At 40.9% G+C, this 24,151-nt stretch overlaps 1 protein-coding gene across 4 annotated transcripts in view; it reads right to left on the bottom strand.

Moving 5' to 3' along the window:
* NTRK2 (neurotrophic receptor tyrosine kinase 2) overlaps positions 1–24,151 on the bottom strand; it is a 207,790-nt gene that overhangs the window by 76,530 nt on the left and 107,109 nt on the right. For 3 of the 4 annotated variants that reach the window (XM_021380843.1, XM_021380844.1, XM_021380847.1), the window contains one exon: positions 11,777–11,965. In XM_021380843.1, the coding sequence (XP_021236518.1) occupies positions 11,777–11,965 (189 nt within the window). The remainder of the gene's footprint in view (positions 1–11,776; positions 11,966–24,151) is intronic. The other variant, XM_021380845.1, reaches the window with a different exon arrangement.

Genomic DNA, 24,151 nt, shown 5'->3' with positions numbered 1-24,151 from the left:
AAGCAATCCCTTGAGAGATGATTGGCTTTCTACAGATACACTGCAATTTAGAGAAATAGTCAATAACTGATGCATATATACCACACATTTTTTTCCTAAATACAAACAATACACCCATGCAAAACATTTTTCATTTAAATGTTTCTGTTTAATCCCCCCAAAAGGTAATGGGTAAGTTGCAAGCTAGAGGTACTGCATAACTTCTCATCACCAGAACTTCAACAATTTCAGACCTCATTGCAGGGTCTTGACTTCAGACATTTGACACTATTTTCCCTTGCAGGGGTTTTATACTTCAATCACAGCGATTCCCCAGCAATCTGCAAATAATAGTCTTCAATTATTACAGGAATTGATGGGCTAGAGATAAGACCAAGTGAGTGTTCACCTCATACCAGATCTGTATGCCTCATGCCTTAATTGATGTACTGGCCTTTGAAGAGTGATAACCCATCGTCTGTGGAATGTCCTGCTCAACCACCTCGTCATGTGCTAAGAAATTCATACCAACCCTCACAGCCTGGGAACTGCCATGCTCACAAGCTGCCTGTCTCTCCTTGTATCCCTCAGTCATAGCCCCAGTAAGTCTGCACCTTTGGCAGAGAGAACAGATGCTCCCAAGACGCCTTTGCTTCTGTTCATCAAACCTAAATAAAACTAGCTTAAAGGAAAGTGTGAAAGGGAGGACTCTAAAAGATGACCACAAGGATATGTTTTAGCAGTTAACGATGGAAACGTGTTGCTGGACTTCAGATGTGTCAAAAAAACACCAGCTCAGGGATTCTACTACACAGAATCCAAACAAAACCAGTTATATTAATTTAACACCTCTTGGTGAGAAAAAAAAAAAAACAGCCTTATCATTTTTCTCTGACTACAGTTGTGAAAAACAAGGAGCTTGTTGAAAGACTTAATTAACAAGTTAATGCTGAAAGACTCATTTGAAGAATATTACAGAATATTTCAGAGTATTACCGACTGCGTTACTTTGACAATGCTTTAAAAGGCTGCTACATTTCCTTTGCTTCTGACCCATCCTATGCCCACAACACATGTGCAGCAAAGCCTGAGACAAGGAGGAGTTCCCCAGCAAACTCCTGTCAAAACAAAACCAAACATATTCAGATCTTACAAGCTTTGATGCCATTTTTTTTCAGCAAAGATCAAGTCGCACAGACCTCAGACTAAGATATTCTGGGAGATACCCCAGAGCAGTTTGTGAGCCCTTCTCTTTGTAGGGGGAAATGGGGCAGAGGCAGGAGAATAGGCTTTCCACATTCCAGCTGCATGGATCCCCCCCCCTAAAAGGATACTGTCGGGAAAGCATCTCTCTTGCTAAATCTAATAACCATGATAGAGTAAAGGGAGGGACAGAGAAAGTGAGCTAATACTTGGTGCATGAGCTGGTATGCAAGCCAGCACACCCTCATGCATACACAGGAAAGTGTAAATAGGGGAGCATGCTCATATTCAGAGCAGGCAGCAGACCTTTCTGCAGATCTGGTGGGTACAAAAGATTAATCTGTGGGTGAGTTTGTGCTCAGGGCTAACTGCATTTTACACATTCACCTTTTTAAATAATGATGCAACTGTCTGGTGATGAAACTCGAGAAAGTAGAAGTAGGATTTATGATATTATTTTGGCTATAAAGTTATTTAATTTAGTTCTGATTTTCTCTTACTTCAGTATTTATTCAACCTAATATCTAGAAATATTTATATATTTGTATTTCTTATTTTATTGTATTTATTCTGATTGTATTCTTATGTATATTATCTGACTTCCCTTGTATCTGTACTTCTTATTTAGCCAAAGCTCTCAATGACACAAGGAATAAATCAAAGGCCTAATCTCACTCCCATGGCCAGGTTCATGATAAAGAGGTTTTCACAATGGATTATGTTTTTTCCATTCACCTTAATTATAAGTATTACCCACTTAAGCTCTGTCATGTTGCTTCCCATTATACTTCTATATACATATACAGGTTTTTATATATAAAAACAACATTCCTAGAACTTACTATGCAGCACAGAGTCTGAAAGGCATAATTTAATCATTACAACATAAACAGAGCTATTTGTCATCTACATATTACTGATTTAGCTACATGTTTTGGTGCCAAAACAGTGTATGTATTTCTGATACAGCTGTATTGTCAAATGACAAACTGAAGGTAGTGATGCTACTAAGATTACACCTACTAAAAAACTGCTATGTTGTTTTTCCTCATCTTGACTAATACCTCAATTGCAAAGAATGTTTATGCAAGTGTTGAACTGCATTTCAACTTCCATAAGGTCTTTAAGTAGGCATTTCACATGAAGCTTGCAGTAGTGCTCGATGCTGAAAGTGCCTTTCAACACTGCTGCACTTAACTGAAGTTAGCCAGGCAAATTTACACAAGAAGGTGCACACTCTTCCTGAATGTTGGCACTGGGCACTTAACTGAGAGTGCATGTCTCATGTTCTCTTGTTCCATTTCCTGTCTTTGAATGCACTGAGTTGAAATGTATTCAGCAGTGTGCTCTTGCAGCTTGGAAAGCAGATGGTATCATGGACTCCATCAGAAGATGGGTGGCCAGCAGGGAGGTGATTGTCCCTCTCTACTCTGCCCTCGTGAGGCCAAAAATGGAGCACTGCATCCAGATCTGGGGCCCCTGATACAGGAAAGAAGTGGAGCTGTTGGGGAGGGTCCAGAGGAGGGCCATGAAGATGATCAGAGTGCTGGAGCACCTCCCCTATGAAGACAGACTGAGGGAGCCGGGCTTTCAGCCTGGAGAAGGCTGCGATGAGACCACACTGCAGTCTTCCGGTATTTAAAAGGGGATTATAAAAAGGAGGGAAAACAACTTATTACTTGAGTAGGTAGTGATAGGACAGGGGAGAATGGTCTTAAGCTCAAGGATGGAAGGTTTAGGTTGGATGTCAGGGGGAAGTTCTTCACAGAGAGAGTGGTGAGGTGCTGGAACAGGCTGCCCGGAGAGGCTGTGGATGCTCTGTCCTTGGAGGTGTTCAAGCCCAAGACTGGATGGGGCCCTGGGCAACCTGGTTTAGTACAGATGTGGAGGCCGGCAGTCCTGCCTGTGGCAGGGGGGTTAGAACTTGATGATCCTTGTGGTCCCTTGCAATTCAAGCCATTCTATGATTCTATGATTGTTTGGATTACAGTTTCTCAGATCTCCTTCTCATAGCATCTGTTGTTTAGCCAGAAACGTGTTTCTTGCACTGCATTTCCAGGTGATAAATACGCTAATTATTCATAAACTACAGATCAGAGTCCATGCCGCTGTTCTTGTGGTTGCATTTCCAGCAGCAGGACTCCCAGTGGAAACTGGAGTTTCTGAAAATGTAACTGCTTGCCTTTTTTACAAGATATAAATGGATTTCATGGACAGATCAAAACCATAACACAAGTAACTTCTGGGGACAAAAATGACTCTGTATGTTCACCTCTACATTTAATGAGGAAATAGTCCTTTCCTTACAATGCTGAATGTTTAAAGAGGTGAGCATCCACAATGCTTGAGTTAAAGGATTCAGCCTTTGGGAGAATGTTTTCCATTTGTTTATAAGAGAGAAGAGAAAGCATGTTTGCTGAGACTCAGAAATAGGTGTTAAAAAGTCTAGTTTCTCACAACTTTTCTTATTCCCTGTTACATTTCATTTGTTGGGCACAGGAACTATGTGACCAAACTATTTGGAAAAATATGTGAGAATCAAAGTGCCAAGGTCTGGGGGACAAATCTACTTCCAGGTTAACAAAAGTCAAATACAGCTAATGGAATACACCACCTCTATATGTGAATGACATCTCTGACATATGTGTCTCATGATGAGTAATAGCAAAGATACAAAATTTAAATGGTGTCTGCAATCAGGGATTAAAATATAAAATCAAACTACAGAAGTCAAGCAAAGAAAATATACCTTCATATATCTTTATGTCTTTATCTAGCCAATATCTCTCTTATATATTTACCTAGCCAAGAAATACCTTTACGTAGAGGCATACAATGGGTTTTGGACAAGCAGTAAATATATATCTGTCTCCTCTTAATCTCAATCCTATTCACAGTTGTTTTTCAGCCCCTAAAGCTCCTCAGCTTTCAGCATCTAAAGATTCTGATCTCAGTGAAGCAAGTGCCCTTGTAAACTTCCCAGCCTCTGAACCCAACTGCCAATGAATGTCAAGTTGGGCAAGATCAGCCTGGGTAGCGAGGTGTTTCCTCTCAGTATGGATTTCACGAAGATTGATCGGTTTTGCTCCTCTGCGCTCTGGCTGCTGAGGTCAGACCGTTCTTTATAGGAAAATGAGCTGCTTATAAATTTTCAGCTCTCTGAACTTTGGGAGTTGATGGAAAATCCCCAGGCTTACAGCTTAGCTGGCTAAGAAACCACAACAGCCTTTCTTTTGTGGTCACTGAGATGTAAAAGCCTTTCAAAAGATATGGAAATGCTGACATTCTTTCTCTTGGGAGACCCTTCTTGTGCACAGGGACAGAGTCCATTTTTCACCCTGTAATACACATCAAAAAATGATCCCTATTCCTCAAAACTTTAGGAGACTGTAAGGTTATAGATACAACTTGGAAGCTGCCACGTTAGTTAAATAGGAGACAAAGTCAGAGAGATTTTCCAATACAGGCAGTTGGTTCAATGTACTTTTTTTTTTTTATTAAAAGTACATTGCATGCAGGATGGGCAGTAGACAGAAATGAACGAACCTGCTGCTCTGACTTAGACACTGGGCAGATCCCTGCAGCGCACAGTCTCTTTCCCAGTGAGCTTTCCCCTTGCTGGCATCTTTCCAGTTGCCAGACTCTCATGCCCTGCTCTGCGGTGAGAGGCCACCCACTGAGAAAGATGGGAGAGGGCAATCCACCACAGCAGGAGCATGTGCAGTGCAGCTCCTGGGGCAAGAATGCCTGAAAAACACACCTGGAGTGACCTAACCCTCCTTCTGTTGAACCTGCCCTGGAGACAGTCAGTTCTTTTTTCAGATCAAATGGCTAGTGATCCAAGGGCTGGGCAGAACATTGTCAGCTGATGCCAAAATAAAGGGAAACCAGCCCTCCTGCAGAGGCTTGGCTGATTAGAGCCTCGGGAAAGACTCAGCATTAAGCTACAAGCAGCTGCAACCTTCTGCTGAGCTCCTGGGAGAGGCCATGCAGCTCTGTGTGGCCGGAGCCTCACAAGGCTGAGCCACGGCTGTGACCCTTGGCTGGTAGGGGCAGGCAGATCTGCGCTGCACTGCTGCGGTGCTCAGTGCTACTCCATCATGAAAGGAGCTTGGAAAGAATCACAACATCATGAAGGACACAAACAAAGGGAACACGAATCCAGATCTCTTTCTCAGGCTTCTGGAATCTGCTTCATGCTTTCAAGCTCTTCTTCACAACTTTTCCCCCTTAAAATTAAATTTGAAATTCAAATTCAGATTCAAAAACTTGTGGATTTGAAGTGAAAAGTCCAATATTGTAGAAGTCATAGTAAAATGATAAGAATAACACTACTATTTCTTTCCTCCCATAGAAATCATGCAAGAAGGTGGTGAAGTGGAAAGCAGAATTTCTGTAACTTCCCTAACAGGGACAAACAGAGCCTGGATCTGTATATCTTAGAAGAAATCTATACTCACAGAGTACAGCAAGTCAGAAAAAGACAGATCACCATTAACTACATAGTGCATCAATCCCTGAAATGAAAATGAAAATGCCTGAGAGTAAATTAACAAGTAAAGTGCTTAGAGTGGGATACAGGAGGCGTAAAGAGGTCAACTAGAAGGGCAATAATTATTCGCAGTGGGCATGTGAGATGTGTCTCATCTGCCAACTGAAATGATTCATGTGCATTTTTTCCAGGTGTGTTCACCAGAACCGGATCTAAGACACACAGCAGGTAAAATTATATTACTGGAAGCCACCAAGCGAAGTACAAAAATTGTTATTACTTTTCAATGGAGTCTACATAACCCTCTACTTTCTCACCATAGCATTGTAATAATGGGGCTGGTATTTGTGTGCTAATAGAAGTCCATGGGATGCACAAATATTAAAGTGTGTAAGCAAAACCCTACATTTTTATAAAAGTAATAGGAGCACATTTGAAGACTGCACAATTTTTTTTTTTTTATCCAGTGCACACAACTAAGGGGAACACTTGCACTCTGGCACTTGAAGGAACACCCAAGACTGCAGAAATTTAGACCAAATGTTAAGACTACTTCATGAATGCACACTTGTTTCCCACTTGAAAGTCACAGCCCACACCACGTCATTTCAATCACAGAGGCTGTAGGTATAGCCACTCATCTTGCCACTAAACCACATACTAACTAGGCTGTTATTTTTCATTATAGATAATATCTTAAAGGACAAATTTAAGTGAGTTGATAGCATGGATTCACCGGAAGTGCAAACTGACATTAGTGCAGTTGGCATTCATTCACCCTCAGGGGCCTGAAATCTGGAGCTTACAAACCTCTTCATGAATGGGCAAAGTTCCACCTTCCTCTCAGCTGCACCCAGCGGCCATCGCAATTTCTTGGCGTGGGGGTGCAGGGTGGTTCCTACTGGAGTGACACTCAGAGAGCAATATGATTCTTCAAATCCAAAATCCAGCTGCAAGGAAATCCTTATCCAACACCTGCCCTCAGAGTCTAAACTTGGGCATGTCCACTGATGTCTTTCATGTGCCCTCTTCAAAGGTTTTGCTTTTCACATTACTGTCCAGCTCATCAATGTTATTTACGGACTGCATTTCCACCATCAAGCACTGAAACGTAATAGCAATGGGCTGATATATTCTAAGACCTATGCAGTAAGCTAAGTGATGAGTGAAAAATGTCCACAGCTGTTCATGGGGAAAACAGCTTGGTTCCTTCCAGCCTGTTTCAACAGGTCTGGCAAATTCAGCTGATAACTTCAGCAACTACAACATCAATGCAGAGGTGTAAAAAAACAAATTTTTGAGACATCATGATATTAATGAAGAGACCAATTAACTTAGGGGCTGTGACATCTCATCGGATTAGTGAAGCCAACCTTTTACCAATGGTTAGTCACAATACCCACAAGATATTAGCTCATCCATTTGATTTCAGGGGAGACAAACTGTCTCATGGTTTGCTATCTGACAATATTACTTCACTACAAAGTTATTGCTTGATTTTCTGCAGCAGCTACTAAACACTATTGGTAATTCCCAGCCAGAAGGTTTGCAGGCTAACATTAATGTAGCACAATGTGGTTAATATTGAATTAAGTGCAAAGAGCATTTCACCATCTCAGGTGGTAGACTCTCTCACACCTCCAAAATAAGAGTTGTCACTATTAGCACAAGTACTGCGAAAAGGAATGAGCTTTTGATTTCACACAGAAAGGAACCAAGAAGTCTGATATATGTCTGAAACATGACAGGGCACCACCTTCCAAGGCAGAAACATTCACGATACTGGAGTGGCAGATGTGCCACACTAGGCAGCAGCAAACAATGGTTCATGGCAGAGAAAGAGCCTGAAGTGCTGGGATGGGCTGGCAGATAACAAGTGCCAAAGAAACACCAGTGCATTTGCTGCCTAGGCAAATGGGTAATTAAAACAGCGGGCAGTTGGAATTGGAAGTATCAGACAGTCCTGGTTAGAAGAAGAAGGGTAATTTTCAATTGTTAAGTCATTTAAAAGTTCATATGAGCATTTGGGCTGAAAGCCGGGACAGAAATTCAGTCCTAAGTGATGACTATAATCCAGACCCTGAAGTCACTGGGGCTTTGGTCTTCATGAGTTTGCATTTCCCACCTCGAAGGCTGTCCCACAGGAGAAGGGAAGTGATACAGTTTTCAGTCTGAGACTGATTCTTCAGGAGACAGCACTTTTTAGTATTCAGTTACTCGGTCACTAAAGTACCGATACACTGATACAGTGTCAGAATTTCAAATTAAATTTACTGCAATCAATTTTTAAATTTTCTTTTAAACATGCACATTTTGAATACTATGCAGTGGAGCTTGATAAAATTTACTTGGAAATGGTTATCTGTACAGAAGTCAAAATACAAATTAAGTTGGTAATGAAACTCCACTTGCTAATCACAGCAGATATACCCCTTCTACTTCTGTGAAAACCACAATTCAATCTGCATACAGTTTCACCTAGTTCAAAGTCTCACTCTTTCTGGAGACCAGCATTCACTAAATTCATTTCTAGCATGACTGTCAGTGATTGCTATGTTTAAAGCTAGAGGACAATGGAACTTAGACGAGATAGGAAATAACCATAAATATTAATTATCTTGCTGCAGAGGAGAAACCAGATTATATCTGGTTATTGTAAACAGGAAAAAGGTATGAGAGCTACTTAGCTTAGAGCTTTATAAATACCAGATACATACATCAGGAGGAAGCTGGCAGGTTAGGAAAAGACAAGTACAGCTCCGTACTAACAAGGGAGTGAGAGAGACAGACAGAAAGTACGTGAAATCATTCACATACAGGCCATTTTTGTATCAGACAACTTGTATTTCTCTCTGTATCAGACAGATCATGGAATCGCAGAATGGTTGAGGGGCTGAGGCCGGTAGGGCCCTCTGAGTCCATCAGCTCCAGCCCCTGCCCAAGCAGGGACAGCCAGAGCAGGGTGCCCAGGAACACATCCAGACAGTTGTTGATGATCTCCAAGGAAGAGACTCCACAACCTCTGGGCAGCTTGTGCTAGTGTACTGTCACCTGCACAGCACTGAAATGCTGCCTGGTGCTCAGGGGAAACCTCCTGTGTTTCAGTTTGTGCTTGTTGCCTCTTGTTCTGATACCACTAGGAAGAGCCTGTTTGTACACTTGGACAAGGATCCTCCTGAGAATGCTCTTCTCCAGGCTGAACAGTCCTGGCTCTCTCAACCTCTCCTCACAGGAGAGGTGCTTCAGGCCCTTCACCTTCTTGGTGGCCCTGCACTGTACTCCTCCCAGTATGTCCATGTCTCTCCTGTAGTGGGGAGCTCAGAACTGGACACAGCGCTCCAGGTACGGCCTCACCAGTGCTGAGCAGGGATAAAGATCACACCCCTCAGACAGATGGTGATAAAGGGGTATGCACTGTGTGATATGGGGTCACGTGAGCGGCATCCAAAAAAATCATGGACTCAAGGTAGAACTGATCTGCACAATAGACTTGAAGCTCCCTGACAAACAGTGTTAAAGCGTGTTTGTGTGTGATGCATTCACATGTGTGCAAGCACGTTCATGTGTCTTCAGGTCTGTGGTGCACTCACATGAGTGCATGTGTGTAGCATGTACATGTGTGTTCAGGTATGTCCAGATGTGCAGTGTTTAAATGCCTATTAACATGTGTCAGGCATGTAATGTGTTCATATGTGTTCACAGATGTGAGTTCACACGTCTGCACATTTGGTAGGTAAGTGCGTGTTCATGTATGTGGCGGGTGCACATGAGTTGCATGTGAGCATGTGTTAAGGTGTGTTCAGGTGTGTTTAGGTGTGCAACATCCTCACACATCTGGTGCATAAACACGTATTTGTGCATGTTCACATATGTTCACGTGTGTGGTGTGTACATGCATGCTCACATGTGTTCAGGTGCCTGGCATGAGAATGTGCGTTCACATATATTCACACATGTCTGCCTTGGTTTATACACTGTCACAGTTTGCCTGATTTTCTTTGCTACGGTAAAAACACAAAGACTAGGACCACCATGGCAACGTGGCAAAACGCAGAGCATCAGCCCCACACATTTCCCCAGAGCACCATAGAAAAGCCTTGAGCTGTATCCTGCAAACATTTATGCGCAAGCTGAACTTCATGTACTGTGATTAATTTCCCTGACACCATGTGGGTTTCACTGCAGCACATAAAACCAAACACAGACTTACGTATTTTTAGGATCAGGACCTGCTTAGTGCTACTCAGCTATGATTTAATGCATCTGCACTTAATGCGTAGCTTACTAAATGTGAGATAATTCTATGTTTTTGTACAGTTTTTGTGTATTTTCCTCCAGAACAGCATGTATGTTGTTTCAACATTAATGTTGAAAGTGAAATACGCCATAGTCACTAATGTTTATTTAAACAATTATAATGCTGTCTAATGCAGCTGGGAACGGAGGTACGGTAGCCTCATATTTAAAAGCCTGGCTTTTTATATAACATTAGAGAGCTCTAGTGGGCATGTTGCCCATTTCTAATTCCCTAGTGGCTTCTATTTTTCACAGGAATTAATGTTCTAATCACAATGCATCTGTATAACGTTTTCCTTGTGCTGGTCAAGTATCAGCAAATCAGTGACTATTTAATGCATCCTACCACATATGCTAGGTCAAATTATTCAAATATCCTCTGGTACAAGAGATAATGGGGCACTTCTAATCACAAAATAGCATCACACACGCAAAATTCATAATAAGGGAGAACATCAGAAATGTATAATAAAAGCAGAAAAATCCCTTCTCTTGCATGGCAGGAGCATTTTTGTGTGCATTGTTCTTAGTGCAGCAATCATGATGCGGGTGAGTGTCAATGTTTAGAAGATAAGTAGGTAGTCCAGTATTGGTCTTTACAACCTTAGATGTCATGCATATACGTATGCATGCACACACCCATGCAGATGTCAAGGAAGACTGCAATTACAGCATTTAAGCTTTGTGACACTGGAGACAAAGGTTTATGACCCTGGCAGTGAAGCCCTAAGCAACAACTTGTGCTTTGAAGCTGTATCATTTCAGGTAAGATAGAGTCAGGTGGCAGCATCCCTTAGTTGCACACCCAGTGCTTATCAGCCACACAGGTAATCTCTGGAGTGAATTCCCAGAGAAACAGATCAGAATTCCAGGAAAATTGAACACATTCTTGCAAAAAAAAAGAAAAAAAAAAAAAGAGGCAAAAACATGGCTGAAACACTTGAAGACCTAAATGCATCTGTACTTAACGTGCAGCTGATGAAGAATAGTAAGTACTACAGCTGCTATTAATCACCATACCATCTAGGTATTTTTTCAGTTATCTACTGCACTGCTAATAGCTGGTTGAAAAACCAACATTTTACGTGTCCAATTCTATAACTGTTAATAGGTTTGAAGAGCAGTGGCTGAAGTTAGGGATACTCTTTTTTAGCTTACGTGTAGTTAATTATTTTTAACTCTTCATACTTCTTTACATTGCATCTTCTAACTGAGCATGATATAATTTGTATGTGACATTTACTGTCCACTAAGCAACCTCATGCTCTTTTAAAAAATATTTTATGTCTTTTCCAGCTACAGAGGTTGAACTATCCAGCTAAATTAAAAGAATGGAATTTTTAACCCTTATTTATTCTTATAACTTTACAAATTCTTAGACTTCAAAATCAGGTTATATTCATTACCAAAATAAAAGCAGTGAGTACATAACAATACTGACTGCTGTTTCTGACCCAGCATTTGTTTTCTCTCAAGAAGGCACTTAGTGCAGAGGACTGGTCAAAGACCACTGAAATCAATGGAAAGGCTACCAGTGACTTTTATGGAATATGGACTGGGTTTTGAGCACAACACTAATGAATTAATTGACTCATTACAAGGTCTGAATTTGGCTTTGACAGATGTAAAGCAGTTCATACCATGTACCTTAAACAAATTGCAGACATTTTAACTCCAGCCTTTTACTCCCAGGAATTTAGACTCTTTTTTTTTTTTTTTTTTTTTTCCTCTTAGCTCTGTTAAGGAGCCCCAACACTTGCACAAGCAAAATGAATGGCTGAAGTACATAGAATAGTTTGTACTTACAGGTATCTGGCTTGAGCTGACTGTTGGTAATTCCGAAGTACTGGGGATTTTCAATGACTGGAATCTTTGTCATCCCAATGATGACCGCATCAGGACCTCCCTCAGAAGAAGACGGAGTGTTACTGCCATTTGAGATGTGATGGAGAGGACTGGCTGAATCATCGTCATTGCTGATAACTGAAGAAGGACCTAGAGTTAGAAACAAAGATTTGCCTTAACTCAACACGTTTTCCTTCCCTCCGACCATTCTTTTTTTCCTTTTTTCAACAGTCTAACCTCCATCCTAATAGTCAAACACTCTCTTTATGTGCCTTGGTGATCTTACCTCGTGAATTTTATACGTCTGGGTGGAAACTTACAAATGGTAGGCCATTAGGAGTTGGAATGTGAAGTAAGTTTTTGCACCGGTAGATCACCTAGACTAAATATGTCAGGATTCAGCATAGTATATTGCCGGGAAAGTTCTTCAAATTTGATGAACTCCTTCTATCATTCTCTGAAATAAGTTGTGAAATACGCATATTAACTTTTTCAAGTTAAGCCCTTCTCAGATTACACAGCAATAATGCCTTTTTCACTAGCTTTGGGAAATGCCTGTCTTCTCTTTGATGTGGCATTAAAACAAGAAAAAAAAAGAAACAGAGAGGAGATGGTCTCATCTTGATGGGGGAAGTTGTGTCATTTCTGAAAAACAAAATGGCTGAGGGCCAAAATTGAGTGGACAATGTTGACAGTCACAGAAGGTACATGCCCTAAATAGTAGGAAAGACATATTGCACCCCACTGTGAAATACGGAGTCTCTGCACACAGGCTCCTCCTGACTAGAATGTTCTTCTGGCTCCTCCAGCCCCATCCATACCTGAGACTAGTCATCTTCCAGGAAGAGGCTTATTTTGGTCAGTGATTTATTGATAGTTTCTGTTTTATTTTCACTCTGTGATTTATACTTCCAACCAAAGTGCCATGGAGACAAAAATTATAACTGGGTAAAAAAAATGCCTAGCAGTGTTCCACTTGCATGAGCTGCTGACGCCTTTGATCTAACAGCAAGATCAGTGCAGACACCATTTGAACTCTTGTGATCTAACCCTGCTATTTAAATTCTCCATTACAACTTCCAATTTACAGCCAATATTCAAAGAAAACCAGTCACCAACTACCAGTAACAACATTTTGCCTAAATAAACAACTGAAGAGCCAGCAGAGATCAAGCACATCACATTTCAGATCATTCTCCATCCAAATTAACTGGTGCTTTTAAGGAGGCATTCACGTCATCTAATGTTAACAATCAATAGATGATGCTAGAAACAGAATGATTCAGCCTCTTGATGTGCCTGTCTATCCTGGAAGGGCATCCTCAGAAGACACCTTTGTTTGCTTCCACCCTCCCTGCTAAAGAAGGGAGTAGCAGAGAGGAGCCTGTGGAAGACTAACAGCTGCATTTACCCAAGGACATGAATCGCCCCTTTGCAAAGTGTCCCAAACTGAGTTTTAGGTTAGACAGAACAGTGCAGAGGCATGACAGATACAAGCACCCCAGCACAAAGATGGCATCTGTGTCCGTGGGAAAGATAAAGGATACAGAAACAGAGAGAATGGGGACCAACAGCAGGTCTTGTAGACCCATCACAGAGGATTTAAGAGAAGATGAGGAAGATTTACCACAGTGCACACACAATTAAGGAACAAGGGCAGGCCAAGGCACATCAGCCTAGAAAGATCAGCTTTAAAGAAAGGCAATTTAGACTCTTCTAGTGTTTTGTGGTGCACTGTATCATAACAAAACCACTTTGTCATTTCATAGTGTGGCTTACAGGAATAAAATAATTTGGCATGTGGCTATTCAACCCCAGCTTTAGAGACTCAAGCATACTCCCACCCCTGTCCTGCTTTCCTTTCTCCCCAGTTGGTTTAATGGTTCATGAGGGAAATGTTCTCATAGTTTGAAAAAGTACTTCCCTCCCTCTAGCCTGAAACATTAGAGGTAATTTTTCAAATGCCTTGCACTTCACTGGAAAGTCATTGTTGACAAATGTAAGTGAAGCCTAGATCTCTGCAATTTATCAAGTGAAATACTAATACCAAGGCTGTTTTTGTCATTACTGATCACTGAGATTGATTCTACTAGGAAAGCTGCCAGGATTAAGAGTTTTTGGTGAAGATTTCTCTAATGAACTGCAGAGCCTAGCAAACTGTGGGAAATGGTCCCTCAGATGGCACACAAGATACTTATGTGAAGTCACAACATTTTTCAGGTGTGCGAGTTGTGTGTACTGGAATTAGAGTGCAAACACATTTAAAACTGTATGCAGTTTTTTGTTGAGATCATCCTAAGGTCTCTGAAATATCTGAATGTCAAGCTAATGGCACCAAAAAGCAGGCAGGCAAATACAACTTTTCTTGGGAAAGTGCAGTCCTTTTATACTAATAGAGATCTTGTATGAGGGTCAAATCCCTTCTCTTACATCAAATAGACAAATGCTCTTGCCTCTGTAATTTAATAGAGGTGATGGCAAGAAAAAGCGTCCATTACATATTTCTAGAAGTTAGAGCGCTATAATGAATAGAAACTAATTCTGTTCATCGTATCATTTCTTCACTACTCTAAGACATATTTTGCACAGTGAACTATTTTTTTTCAGTCAGTATAAACTGCAAAGTGCAGCAGGTGAAAAGTAGCCAATCATTCTATAAATCTATACACTCAGTTATGATAACTGGTAAAAACTTGTCATCCTTGTGGCGTGAAGGAGGTTTCAAGTGTATTAGACTCTCTGATGTAGATGAGGAAAACCTGGAAACTTCCACAGGAGGAAACAGCTTAAGAAAAGGTAAAATGCAGGAAATTTGCGCTGCGTCATTTGTTGTCCATTGTCATTTACTAGTAACTAATCAGCTCATGGAATGATCTTTCAAAACAGTTGTTTAGATTAAAAAATCATATTTCCTTTTACTGTGTACTCCTTCTAGTTAAGCCAAATGTAACACAGCAGATGGAAATTTTTGTCTATCAGAGGCAGTTGAGCTCATGTCCTTTCAAACAGGCTGTTTTGCTGGGATCTTTAGAGAACATGAGCAAAATGGTACACAGACTGTTTCAATACTTGCATATCTGCCATACTGACCACTTGCTGTGAAAAAGCATTTCATTTTTTGAATGCATTAATTCACATTACAACTACAGACCAGTACTGCAGATCACTTCTCACAGCTGCAGTCTATGACTGATATTCCAGTAATGCAAAGCCCTTTCCCAGGATGCAAGATGAGACCATCATCTGTGCTGGCAAGAAACTAGAATTGCCCTGTTCTGAATTTGCACTAAGCTCAAATCAAAAGATAATTTCTTAAAGTACCTTAAAGTACGGTTTCATGAAGATTAAATGGGGACACTTCATTATTTGTCAAAGGCAGAACGAGTATGACAATTACCTGCAGTCCCCTATTATTGATTCTGTTTTTTATCAAATCTGCAGTTGGTTTCACATCCAAAATCTGAAAATTTTAGACAAAATGTCTTTGGTGGAAGTTAAAATTATGGGTTGTGAGTAGTCATTTGCTATTGCCAATAGCAGCCTCATAGTCAGCTTGAGCTTTTAAGAAAACTGCAGAGGCTTTCTCTGCCTTCACTACACTGCCCAACATCTTTCTTGTTACCACTTTTTGACTGCATTTCTTATCTTAAGAAGACAGAAGCTGGACCCAGATGACAAATGCTAGGCTGTCCTAGAGAAGAAAGATGAGAGCTACCCATTGCAGAGCTGAATTTCTCCACTCTCTGATGTTGAGCTAAGAAATTGTCCACTTTTCATGGCCCCCCAAAAATCCCTCTGTACAAAAAAAGCAGCTACCAGAAAAAGTGGTGACAGGTAAGAAAACCAATTATATTCTAAACTGACAAGCTATAGAAAATCCAAAACACTCCTCATATCCCTAGGCTGTGAATGATCCTAAGACATGGCACAGGGATAAGCAGAAACAGCAGGCTACTCTTGTTGCATGCCCTGCATAAAACTGGAGACAGTCACAGGCTGGGGGCATGAGGACGTCTTGGCTTACCAGCACCAGTGACAGTACAGGGCACCCCTCCCTGAACACAACTCATCTTTGCATCTCTGCGCTGCCTCTTCAACAGGACATCTCTGCACTGTCCTTGACTTACCTTATGTCAACAAAAGTCAATTTTCTTAGATTTAGAAACAAAATTTAATACTAATAATGATTTTCAAAGTATGCTGCTATTTCTGGCCAAAAGAAATAGTTTCTTGATCATAAAATACATCCTTTCATTCTGCTCCTGTGCCACCAAGAGGTAATGCAGTTCTAGCATGTATGCTACCAACACCCATCTGCACTGTTATTTGCTGGGGCCGGGTTTTGCTTCACACTATTCCAGACTTCAGCATGTACTTAAGAAGTTGGCTGTGGCAACACATCTGACTACTGGCTGCAACTGAAATAATCCACATGACCTTCCTGTGTATGAAAGTACGGAAAGAGTCCTACAGTGAATAATAGCATGACTCAGCCAAGCAGGCTCAAAAACTAAAAAAGAGAGATTCTCAAAGGCAGAATCGGAAAGAACACATGGTTTTGGTTTGCATCCAGCATGGCCTTGCAAGCACATATTCTCAGACTTTAGTGCAGATGGTCAAAAGTGATCACTGTGTCCATCTACTTCTCCTCTCACCTACTGCATCAAAGATATAAGCAATTTACTTCATGCATGTTTGCTCCCTAAACTCTAACAAGATCTCTTGCAGACTGCAATATCCTGCATCCCCCTCACAACACACTTCTGTGTGTTACCCATCACTTGAACTATCCCAGAAGTCACTACTAGTGGCTCAGCCATGCTGGAAGTCATAATTACCAAAAAACAGCCTGCTTTAGCATTGTGATAGGAGCCTTTTAGTTACGGGCATTCATATGCTTAATCAAGTAAGAAGGCAGTTCAGGAAAGGAGGATTTTTTATAGAGCTGATTTTTGTGCCCAAATGTCTTATTAACAATGGCTCCTTCCATGAAAAACGATACTGACGGTCAAAAAGATTTCTCAATTATCTTGCACTAGCATTAACTTTTCTTGCTTTGAGTCCATGCAGGGACATACAGTAATGACATACCACAAGTCAAAAGCAGGACTGTAAATACATGCCACATCAGTCAGCATCGCCTCTGCTAGATTTTAAGGCCATAATGAATCTTCTCTCTTCTCTCCTTTTGGGAGAGGTGTAGTTAAATAACTTGTTCCAAAACGATTTACCTGAGATTTCATTCCCCGTAAGCTTCCATATTTGCTGTAGATTCTACTTTCTTCTTTTTTGCATGATTAACTCCTAAGTTTTGTGCTTCAGCAAGAGCATTGATTCAAATTCTTTTATTACAGAGTTAAGATTCAAGGTCCCTAGCAGAACAGACATCCTTTTAGCTCAACTGTTGAATCCCTATTTTATCTTTCACTCCCTTTCGAAGACAACTTATTAGTCATGGCTTGGCACACTTTTTTTTTTGACCCAGGTGCTATGAACATTACTTTGAATACTCCTTTGCATTCCTGAATTCAACAGCTATAGGCAACTGTGATGTCGAATAATATTTATGGAGTTCTATTAGACTGAATAAGAGAGCCCAGCCTAACAAAGGATAATGCAATTATAACAACATTATTTTATATTATTAGTCCCTTAAAATGCTCCATGCTGAATACAGAGAATTGAATTAAGAGCCAAAAATAGAACACAAGGAGAAAAATCAAAGCCAGATGAATAAGCTTCCCAAAGAGAAACCAGCTTAGACTCACTTCAGTTAGTGGAGCTGTTCAAAGTAAACTGGGATTCTTCTGCAAATCCAGAGTGGGCTTGTTAAAATGATGCTCTTTGCTTTGCAGCTGCTGCTGCTTTTCATGAGGGAAGGAGCACAGCACAGTGCTCCTGTGCTTTCTCGGCAGTTCAGCTGTGCAGAATAATAGGTTTTTTTGCTTCTCCCCACCTTTCAGCCAATATCTCTTGATCTCTTACTCCATTTCTAACAGCTTTCCAGAACAGAGCCATCATGCTAGCCTCAGTGCTGTCATCTTAATAGTCACTGCCACAGGCAGTTGCTAACGAATATTATGGGATTAATACTCCATTGTTTGTGGGGAAGGAGACAGAAGAAGATCACCCCAAGCAGCCTTATACCCAAGTCTCACTGCTTTTCAGTGCTCAAACAATTGCATGCCCTTCCATCCTGGTACAGCATACCAAGCCAAAAACTATGTTGTAGACATTAAGTTTGTGACTCAGAAAACTGAGACTTGCCAGGCTTGGGTGTTTAGAGGATAAATAATTCCACATCTTCTGACAGGTATCATTAATCTGTTTAACGGATTTGCAACCAGCAGTGCTTGTTTAAGCTTGCACTCCATTGTTTCGAGATACACGAGGTAAGAAAAACTTTCTGATACTGCCCAAAGTGTTCATTTCCCATCCAGGAAGTCAGAGGAACCAGAAGGATGTTGATCCAGAGAGCCAGAGAACTTCCCCACACCCAGGAGACAAATGCCTTCAGTCAGCACATGCTTCAGACACTCCCTTTCCAACAATCCCTGGATTACAGAGGAAAGGGGACTCCTTGGAGAGCTCTTGCAGGAGAAATTGGCCGGAAATAGAGGTTTAAAATCAAGAAGCAGTCTACAGGAGCCTGTTAACCTGCAACTATTGTGAAACAAGGGGGAAGCATTTGTTTGAAGATCATAATGGAGCCAGAGAACTTTGACAAAGTTTAACCCAAGTGATAAAGTCTCCAAGGAGATTTGCTTTTGTTTTCGCATGAAAATCAATGTTTTATCTTTGTTTATTTGTTGCAGCTTCACAAGAAGACCAAGCTGTGTTGGTAACACTGTATCACTTTCATGCAGAGAAAGTAAGTTAGTGACAGATTATTTTCTTCCCTACACAGAGTATTTTAAGCAACAGGTACCTATGACTGTAATTAAATAAAAGGCATGTTAGCAAGCTTCACAGTAAGAAATCTTCAGTGTTGCTAGGTATCAAAGGTCAGCTGTAGTGACCAAAATGCCTTTCCCCTAAAACGCATGTTCATCTTGCTGGAAAACTTATTTCAAATGCCTGACTCCTCTAGATAGCAATGAATGTGCAATCTGTAATTTCCACTGAAATGGCTCTGCACAGATTTTAGCCACTCAAATATTTCATCAGGCCTTTTTGTTGTTGCTTTTCATCTAAGAGCCACAGCTGCTTATTTGTTGATCCAGCTTTATTCTGGAGCACGACTGCGAAAGAGCCCTAGTCAGTGCCAATCTAACTGCTTTTTTTCTCACAGTCGAATCTATATTTTCATGTATGCACACATTCACATACCCCTTTACAAGCCTAGTGCATTCCAGAGGTCACAATACCTGCAAGGGAAATTTCCAATTAAGGAAAACACCCTAGAATCCCCTAGAGGGCTGCTTCATAAAGCAAGTGATTCTCCAAAATCTATGCAACCTACAGGATGCAGGAACAGACCAGATGCACAGGTGTCTGGGTCTGGGAGAGGCTGACAATGCAGTTCACCCAAGAAACCTACTTTGCAGTACTGCAAAAACCCTGTAGGAAGAAATAAGAGATCTCTAATCGTCCTTGTTTTGGCTGGGATTTTTTTTTTTTCCACAGAGACTTGTATTATGCCACGTTTGGGATTTTTGATGAAAACAGTGCTGTTAAAACAGGGATGTTTTAGTTGTTGCAGAGCAGTGCCTGCACAGAGCCAAGGACTTTGCAGCGTTTCATGCTACCCTGCCAGGAAGGAGGCTGGGCGGGGAAAGAAGGGGGCAGAGCCAGGACAGCTGACCCAGACTGACCGAAGAGATGACACGCTACCTGACCTTGTGCTCAGTGATAAAAGCTGGGGCTAAGAAGGAGGAAGGGGAGTTCATTCAGAGTGGAGGCGTTTGTTTTCCCAGTACATTGTTATGCATGGTGGACCCAGCTTTCCTTGGAAGTGGCTGAACATCTGCTTGCCCATTGGAAGCAGTGAACGAATCCCTTCTTTTGCTTTGCTTGTACGTGCAGATTTTGCTTTAACTATTACATTGTTGTTATCTCTCAACCTGTAAATTCTCACACTTTTTCTGTTCTGATTCTCCACCACATCCCACTGCGGGGAATGGGTGAGAGGCACTGTAGTGCAAAGCTGCCTGCCAGGTTAAATGCTGTGCAGTAATGCACAGCGTTTTTCAAGTGCTGTCCACAAAGGACGGAAAATGGGTAATCTCCTCTGTCTTACTCCACAGGTGACTGTCATCAAGGATGCCATCAGCAAAGCCTCATCCTGAAGCACAGATTCTTAAACACGATCACCAATAAATCCTCACTGTTTGTCCTCTGTCAGGTACACGCTACCATTACTGCTGTTTTGGAGAGAGCAGGAGGAGCTCTGTGTGGCTCACTGATTTCCCTTGTGCTGCAGGCAGGATCTTTGTCAAAGTCACGGGCAGGACAGAGAAGAATGTTCAGCCCCTGCTGCCGAACCCAGGCCGAACTCCAGGCAACCCCTGGAGAGTTACAGCCCTCCTTCAGCTGTAGGATAAATGGTGGCCATACAGCTGCCTGCTGTCTCACAGACACGTCTGTAGTATCTGCAGCTCAGGTGATGTGCCCTATCATAAAGCAAGAGGAACTTATGGCCTCTCGTTACTGGTTGTCAAATGAAACACAGATCAGAGACAAAAATCTAGCAGGGATGTGGTGTATTAATCAATATAAATACGTGAGCCAAAGAAGTAAGGATACAGGACAGCAGAAAATATGAAAGAAGGAAGGAAAACATGCTTTATCTTTTTTAATATAGATCACCAAGACCATTAACTATAGCCACCTACAGGTTTGGATATCTAGGAAATGTGGGTAAAATCACAATCCTTCAAAAATACTACAGTGAAAAACCACTGCAATAACAAACAAGATCAGCTGGAATGCGCTTGTTGGTATCAAGTCAGAAAGAATAATTCACTCCACATTAGATCCTTGTTGCCTTTCATTTCATTAAGAAGCTACTTAATTAACAATTGCTTACCTCAACACTTCTCATAAATAATATAAGGATTAACATTCTCATTCCTAGGACTAGGAATGTTTCTCTGCTGTCTAGAAGATAAATACAAAGTGTACAGAAGCAAGGCTAAGTTTCTCCATGCTGCTTTGACAGTTAAGTCTTTATCTGAGAGAACAGCAAAACTATTTGCGATTATCAACCGGCAAAATTTTGCAAAGTCTTTCTAGATAGACATAGTTAGGAGACATGGTAGATAAGCTAGACTGTGGAGAAATATCCCCTTATACTTCATTGTTGTTTATTTTTTAAATGAGTTGCATTAAACTATTTCCCTTCTTTAAACTCTCCCCGATTGTTTCGAGCAGTACAGAGCTGCAACTAATAGGCCTTTTCCATCCAGGCAAATCAGTTGAAAACTCTACATAGAAATCTCTAAAAATACTCAGACCTGATAAAAAAAAAACTGATGAATAGGTGCTTTTTTTTTTAATCCTAAAGAGATGTCTGAGGAGGTGCATAAGGACAGCCTTCAAGGCTTTTGCACAGAAAAGGAAACAATATTTATATAATGCTAGATGGGAATGAGGAGTTATATGTCAAAATTCAGTGAAGAAAGACTGTGGTAAAATGTTATGAAACCTTCCTCAGTCAGTGGAAATGCTTGTGAAGAAGTTCACAAATCTCCAATTCTGGAGATTTTAAAGCTATGTCAGACAAATATCTCTTTGGAAAAATACAGGTATGTTTCTTACTGGCTTGGGAAGGGAAGTATGGTTCCTTTTCAGCCTTATTCTTCCACAACACCAAAATGTAGACCTTGAATGGTCTTATGGACAACGTTTTAACTCTTCAAATGCTGACTTACATCCACTCAGGACTGAATGAGGCCTGCAGCTCAACAAATGCATAGCTTATATACATAAAGTACACATATTTCACTGCATTAGCAGTTTACTTTTCCAGGCTGCAGAGTCAGGATAGGTTCGGTCAGGTGAGAAACACATCAGTAATGTAGGAATAAAAAGACTAGAGTGGGTCTACCAGCATACAGCTTATTTCACTGAATTTCTTTACTTACATTTTTTTTCCTTTTTTTTTTTTTTCTCCCTTACTGTTTCCAAAGATTTCCTTAGTGGAAATACTTGTTTCATGACACTGTAAAATGAAGTCTTGTATTGATTCACATTCTTTTTACGAGTATAAGGTTCTTACAGGCTGCAACAGCTCCATGAATAATGAAGTCAACACTGTATTTCATTGAAATATATCTTTCAATTTGTTCTCAACAAATGTCCCAGCATAATAGTTTCCAATTCTTTTTTCATTTACATCCACACTAGCTAACCTTAGACATGACAATCTTTACAGAAGCAAAACTAAATGATTTACCTACAATCAACCCAAACATCATGCTCAAATAATAAACAGTACCTGCAGAAATGCAGTATTGCTGTCTATTCAGCTCTTACTGAGTCTATCCTACAACCCAACTAAATATTTCTTGGACTCTCACTGAGTCCCAGCCCAGCACCTTCTCATCTCCTGATATTCCCCATTCTTGAAAACAGGCTTTGAAAGGAAAATCTAAGAGTCCATCTACACCTTACAAGGAAGAAATGGGAAGCTGTTGAACTAATAGTCCAAAAACTACAACCTGTCAAGTACTCCACTGTGAACAGACTTTGAGTGCCAGTGCCTAAAACACTGCATAGGCTGGGAAGGGTTAGGGTTAGGGACTGCTGAAAGGACCGAGGAAACTTCAGAACAGAAGAAAGGCTGCCTAAAACTGACCCTCAGTGAGCACAAAGCAGGTCATAGCTTACTTGGCAATGCTGAATGATTCCTTTTTTGTGTTTTGGTCACCACAGACATTTAATTCATTTTCTCTACAGCCTCTGTTCCTACACTTCGTTGGCCTTGCAGCTGAGATCCTCCCCCTGCCATGAAAACCTTGCTGGCTTCTGTGGACAAGTCAGTCTTCTGGGAAGATTTTTGGTGCTCAGCAATCATGTGTCACTAGGAATTCTGGTAATAGCTAAGTGAAGCATCTACTAAGTTTTCCGACATGGAATAGTCTTAGCAACACACTTACTCTAGCATCTAGTGGTCTTCTGCACCTCTAAGAAATCATACAGAAAACATATATATATGTATATGTCTTTCCTTTAATTGCTTTCCATTTCCACGGTTATAGCTTTCTGTAATTTGCTCAACTAGATATTTTGGGATATTGTCTGAAAATTCATCTTTGGAGATGAGAGGGAGCTGAATGGACCGTTTGGAGGAATACCCCTCTCTGCCAATAGAACCGATCAAAGATGCAGAATTATTTCAGAATAACACTCTTCCTTCCTTAAGTGTCATTCCTGAAGCTGTGAAGCATCACATCCTCCAAACCCTCTTCAATTGTAGATCTAAAAATTATTGCAGCAGGGAAAGTGACACCCATGGACAGAGAAGCATTACTTCAAGTTTCAGCCTGTCCCGGCACCGTCACACACAAGATGGGGGATCAGCTGCACAAGTTGACTGACTTGCCTCTAGATGTTGGCCCTCTACTGCCATTCAAAGCAATCTCCTCCTCCTTGTCACAGCACATTCCTCATCCCCTGAAGATTTCCTTTCCCTTGCATTTTGCCTTGAAATTGTTGCTGCAGTAAGCAGGAAAATGTCCTATGCAGAAAACCACTTGCACCATACTAGCCAGCTCAGCCATCCTGGAGATGGCCACAACACAAACCAAGCTCTATCAGATTTGCTAATGCAGATTTGAAAATGTATACATTAACTGTGAAATTCATCATGAAAACACAATGAAGTTTTGGCAAACTATTAGAAGGATCATTGTTTCTATTCTGCAGAGCTCGAAATAAAGCAGTGTTTCTCTTTTTTTTCTAAGAGGTTGCACAGAATATTTTCAAATATCTTCCGCAAAGCCAGAGAACTTTACCAAATATTTTCCTCTAATTTTTTGTCTGATGGTCCTTCTCTATTTCTTTACTGACTTCTTTCTTTTTGAAGAGTTTTGCCTTTCTCTTTATAATCGTTTTGCTCTTGACCACTTTGTTCATCAGCCCTCTCTTTTTTTTTTTTGTCATCACCCTGAATTGCTTATCTTCTTGCAGCTTCCCACCACCTTGTAAAACACTTCAGCTTGCAATTATCCACTTGTGGATACCCACTTATGGCTTCCTGTGTTGTTGTAAGCTACATATTAGCATTAAATATCATTAGCAGTTATTATTCTCTATTTTTTGGGTAACATTCATTTATTTTCAAACTTCCCCTTTTAAGAAAAATTCAGCCATGGCTGTTTCTTAGCAACATAT

Source organism: Numida meleagris, chromosome Z (assembly GCF_002078875.1).
Source record: "Numida meleagris isolate 19003 breed g44 Domestic line chromosome Z, NumMel1.0, whole genome shotgun sequence".
NCBI classification, from domain to species: Eukaryota; Metazoa; Chordata; class Aves; order Galliformes; family Numididae; genus Numida; species Numida meleagris.
Note: the sequence above shows the minus strand (reverse complement) of the source record. Positions and strands in the feature narration are given on the sequence as shown.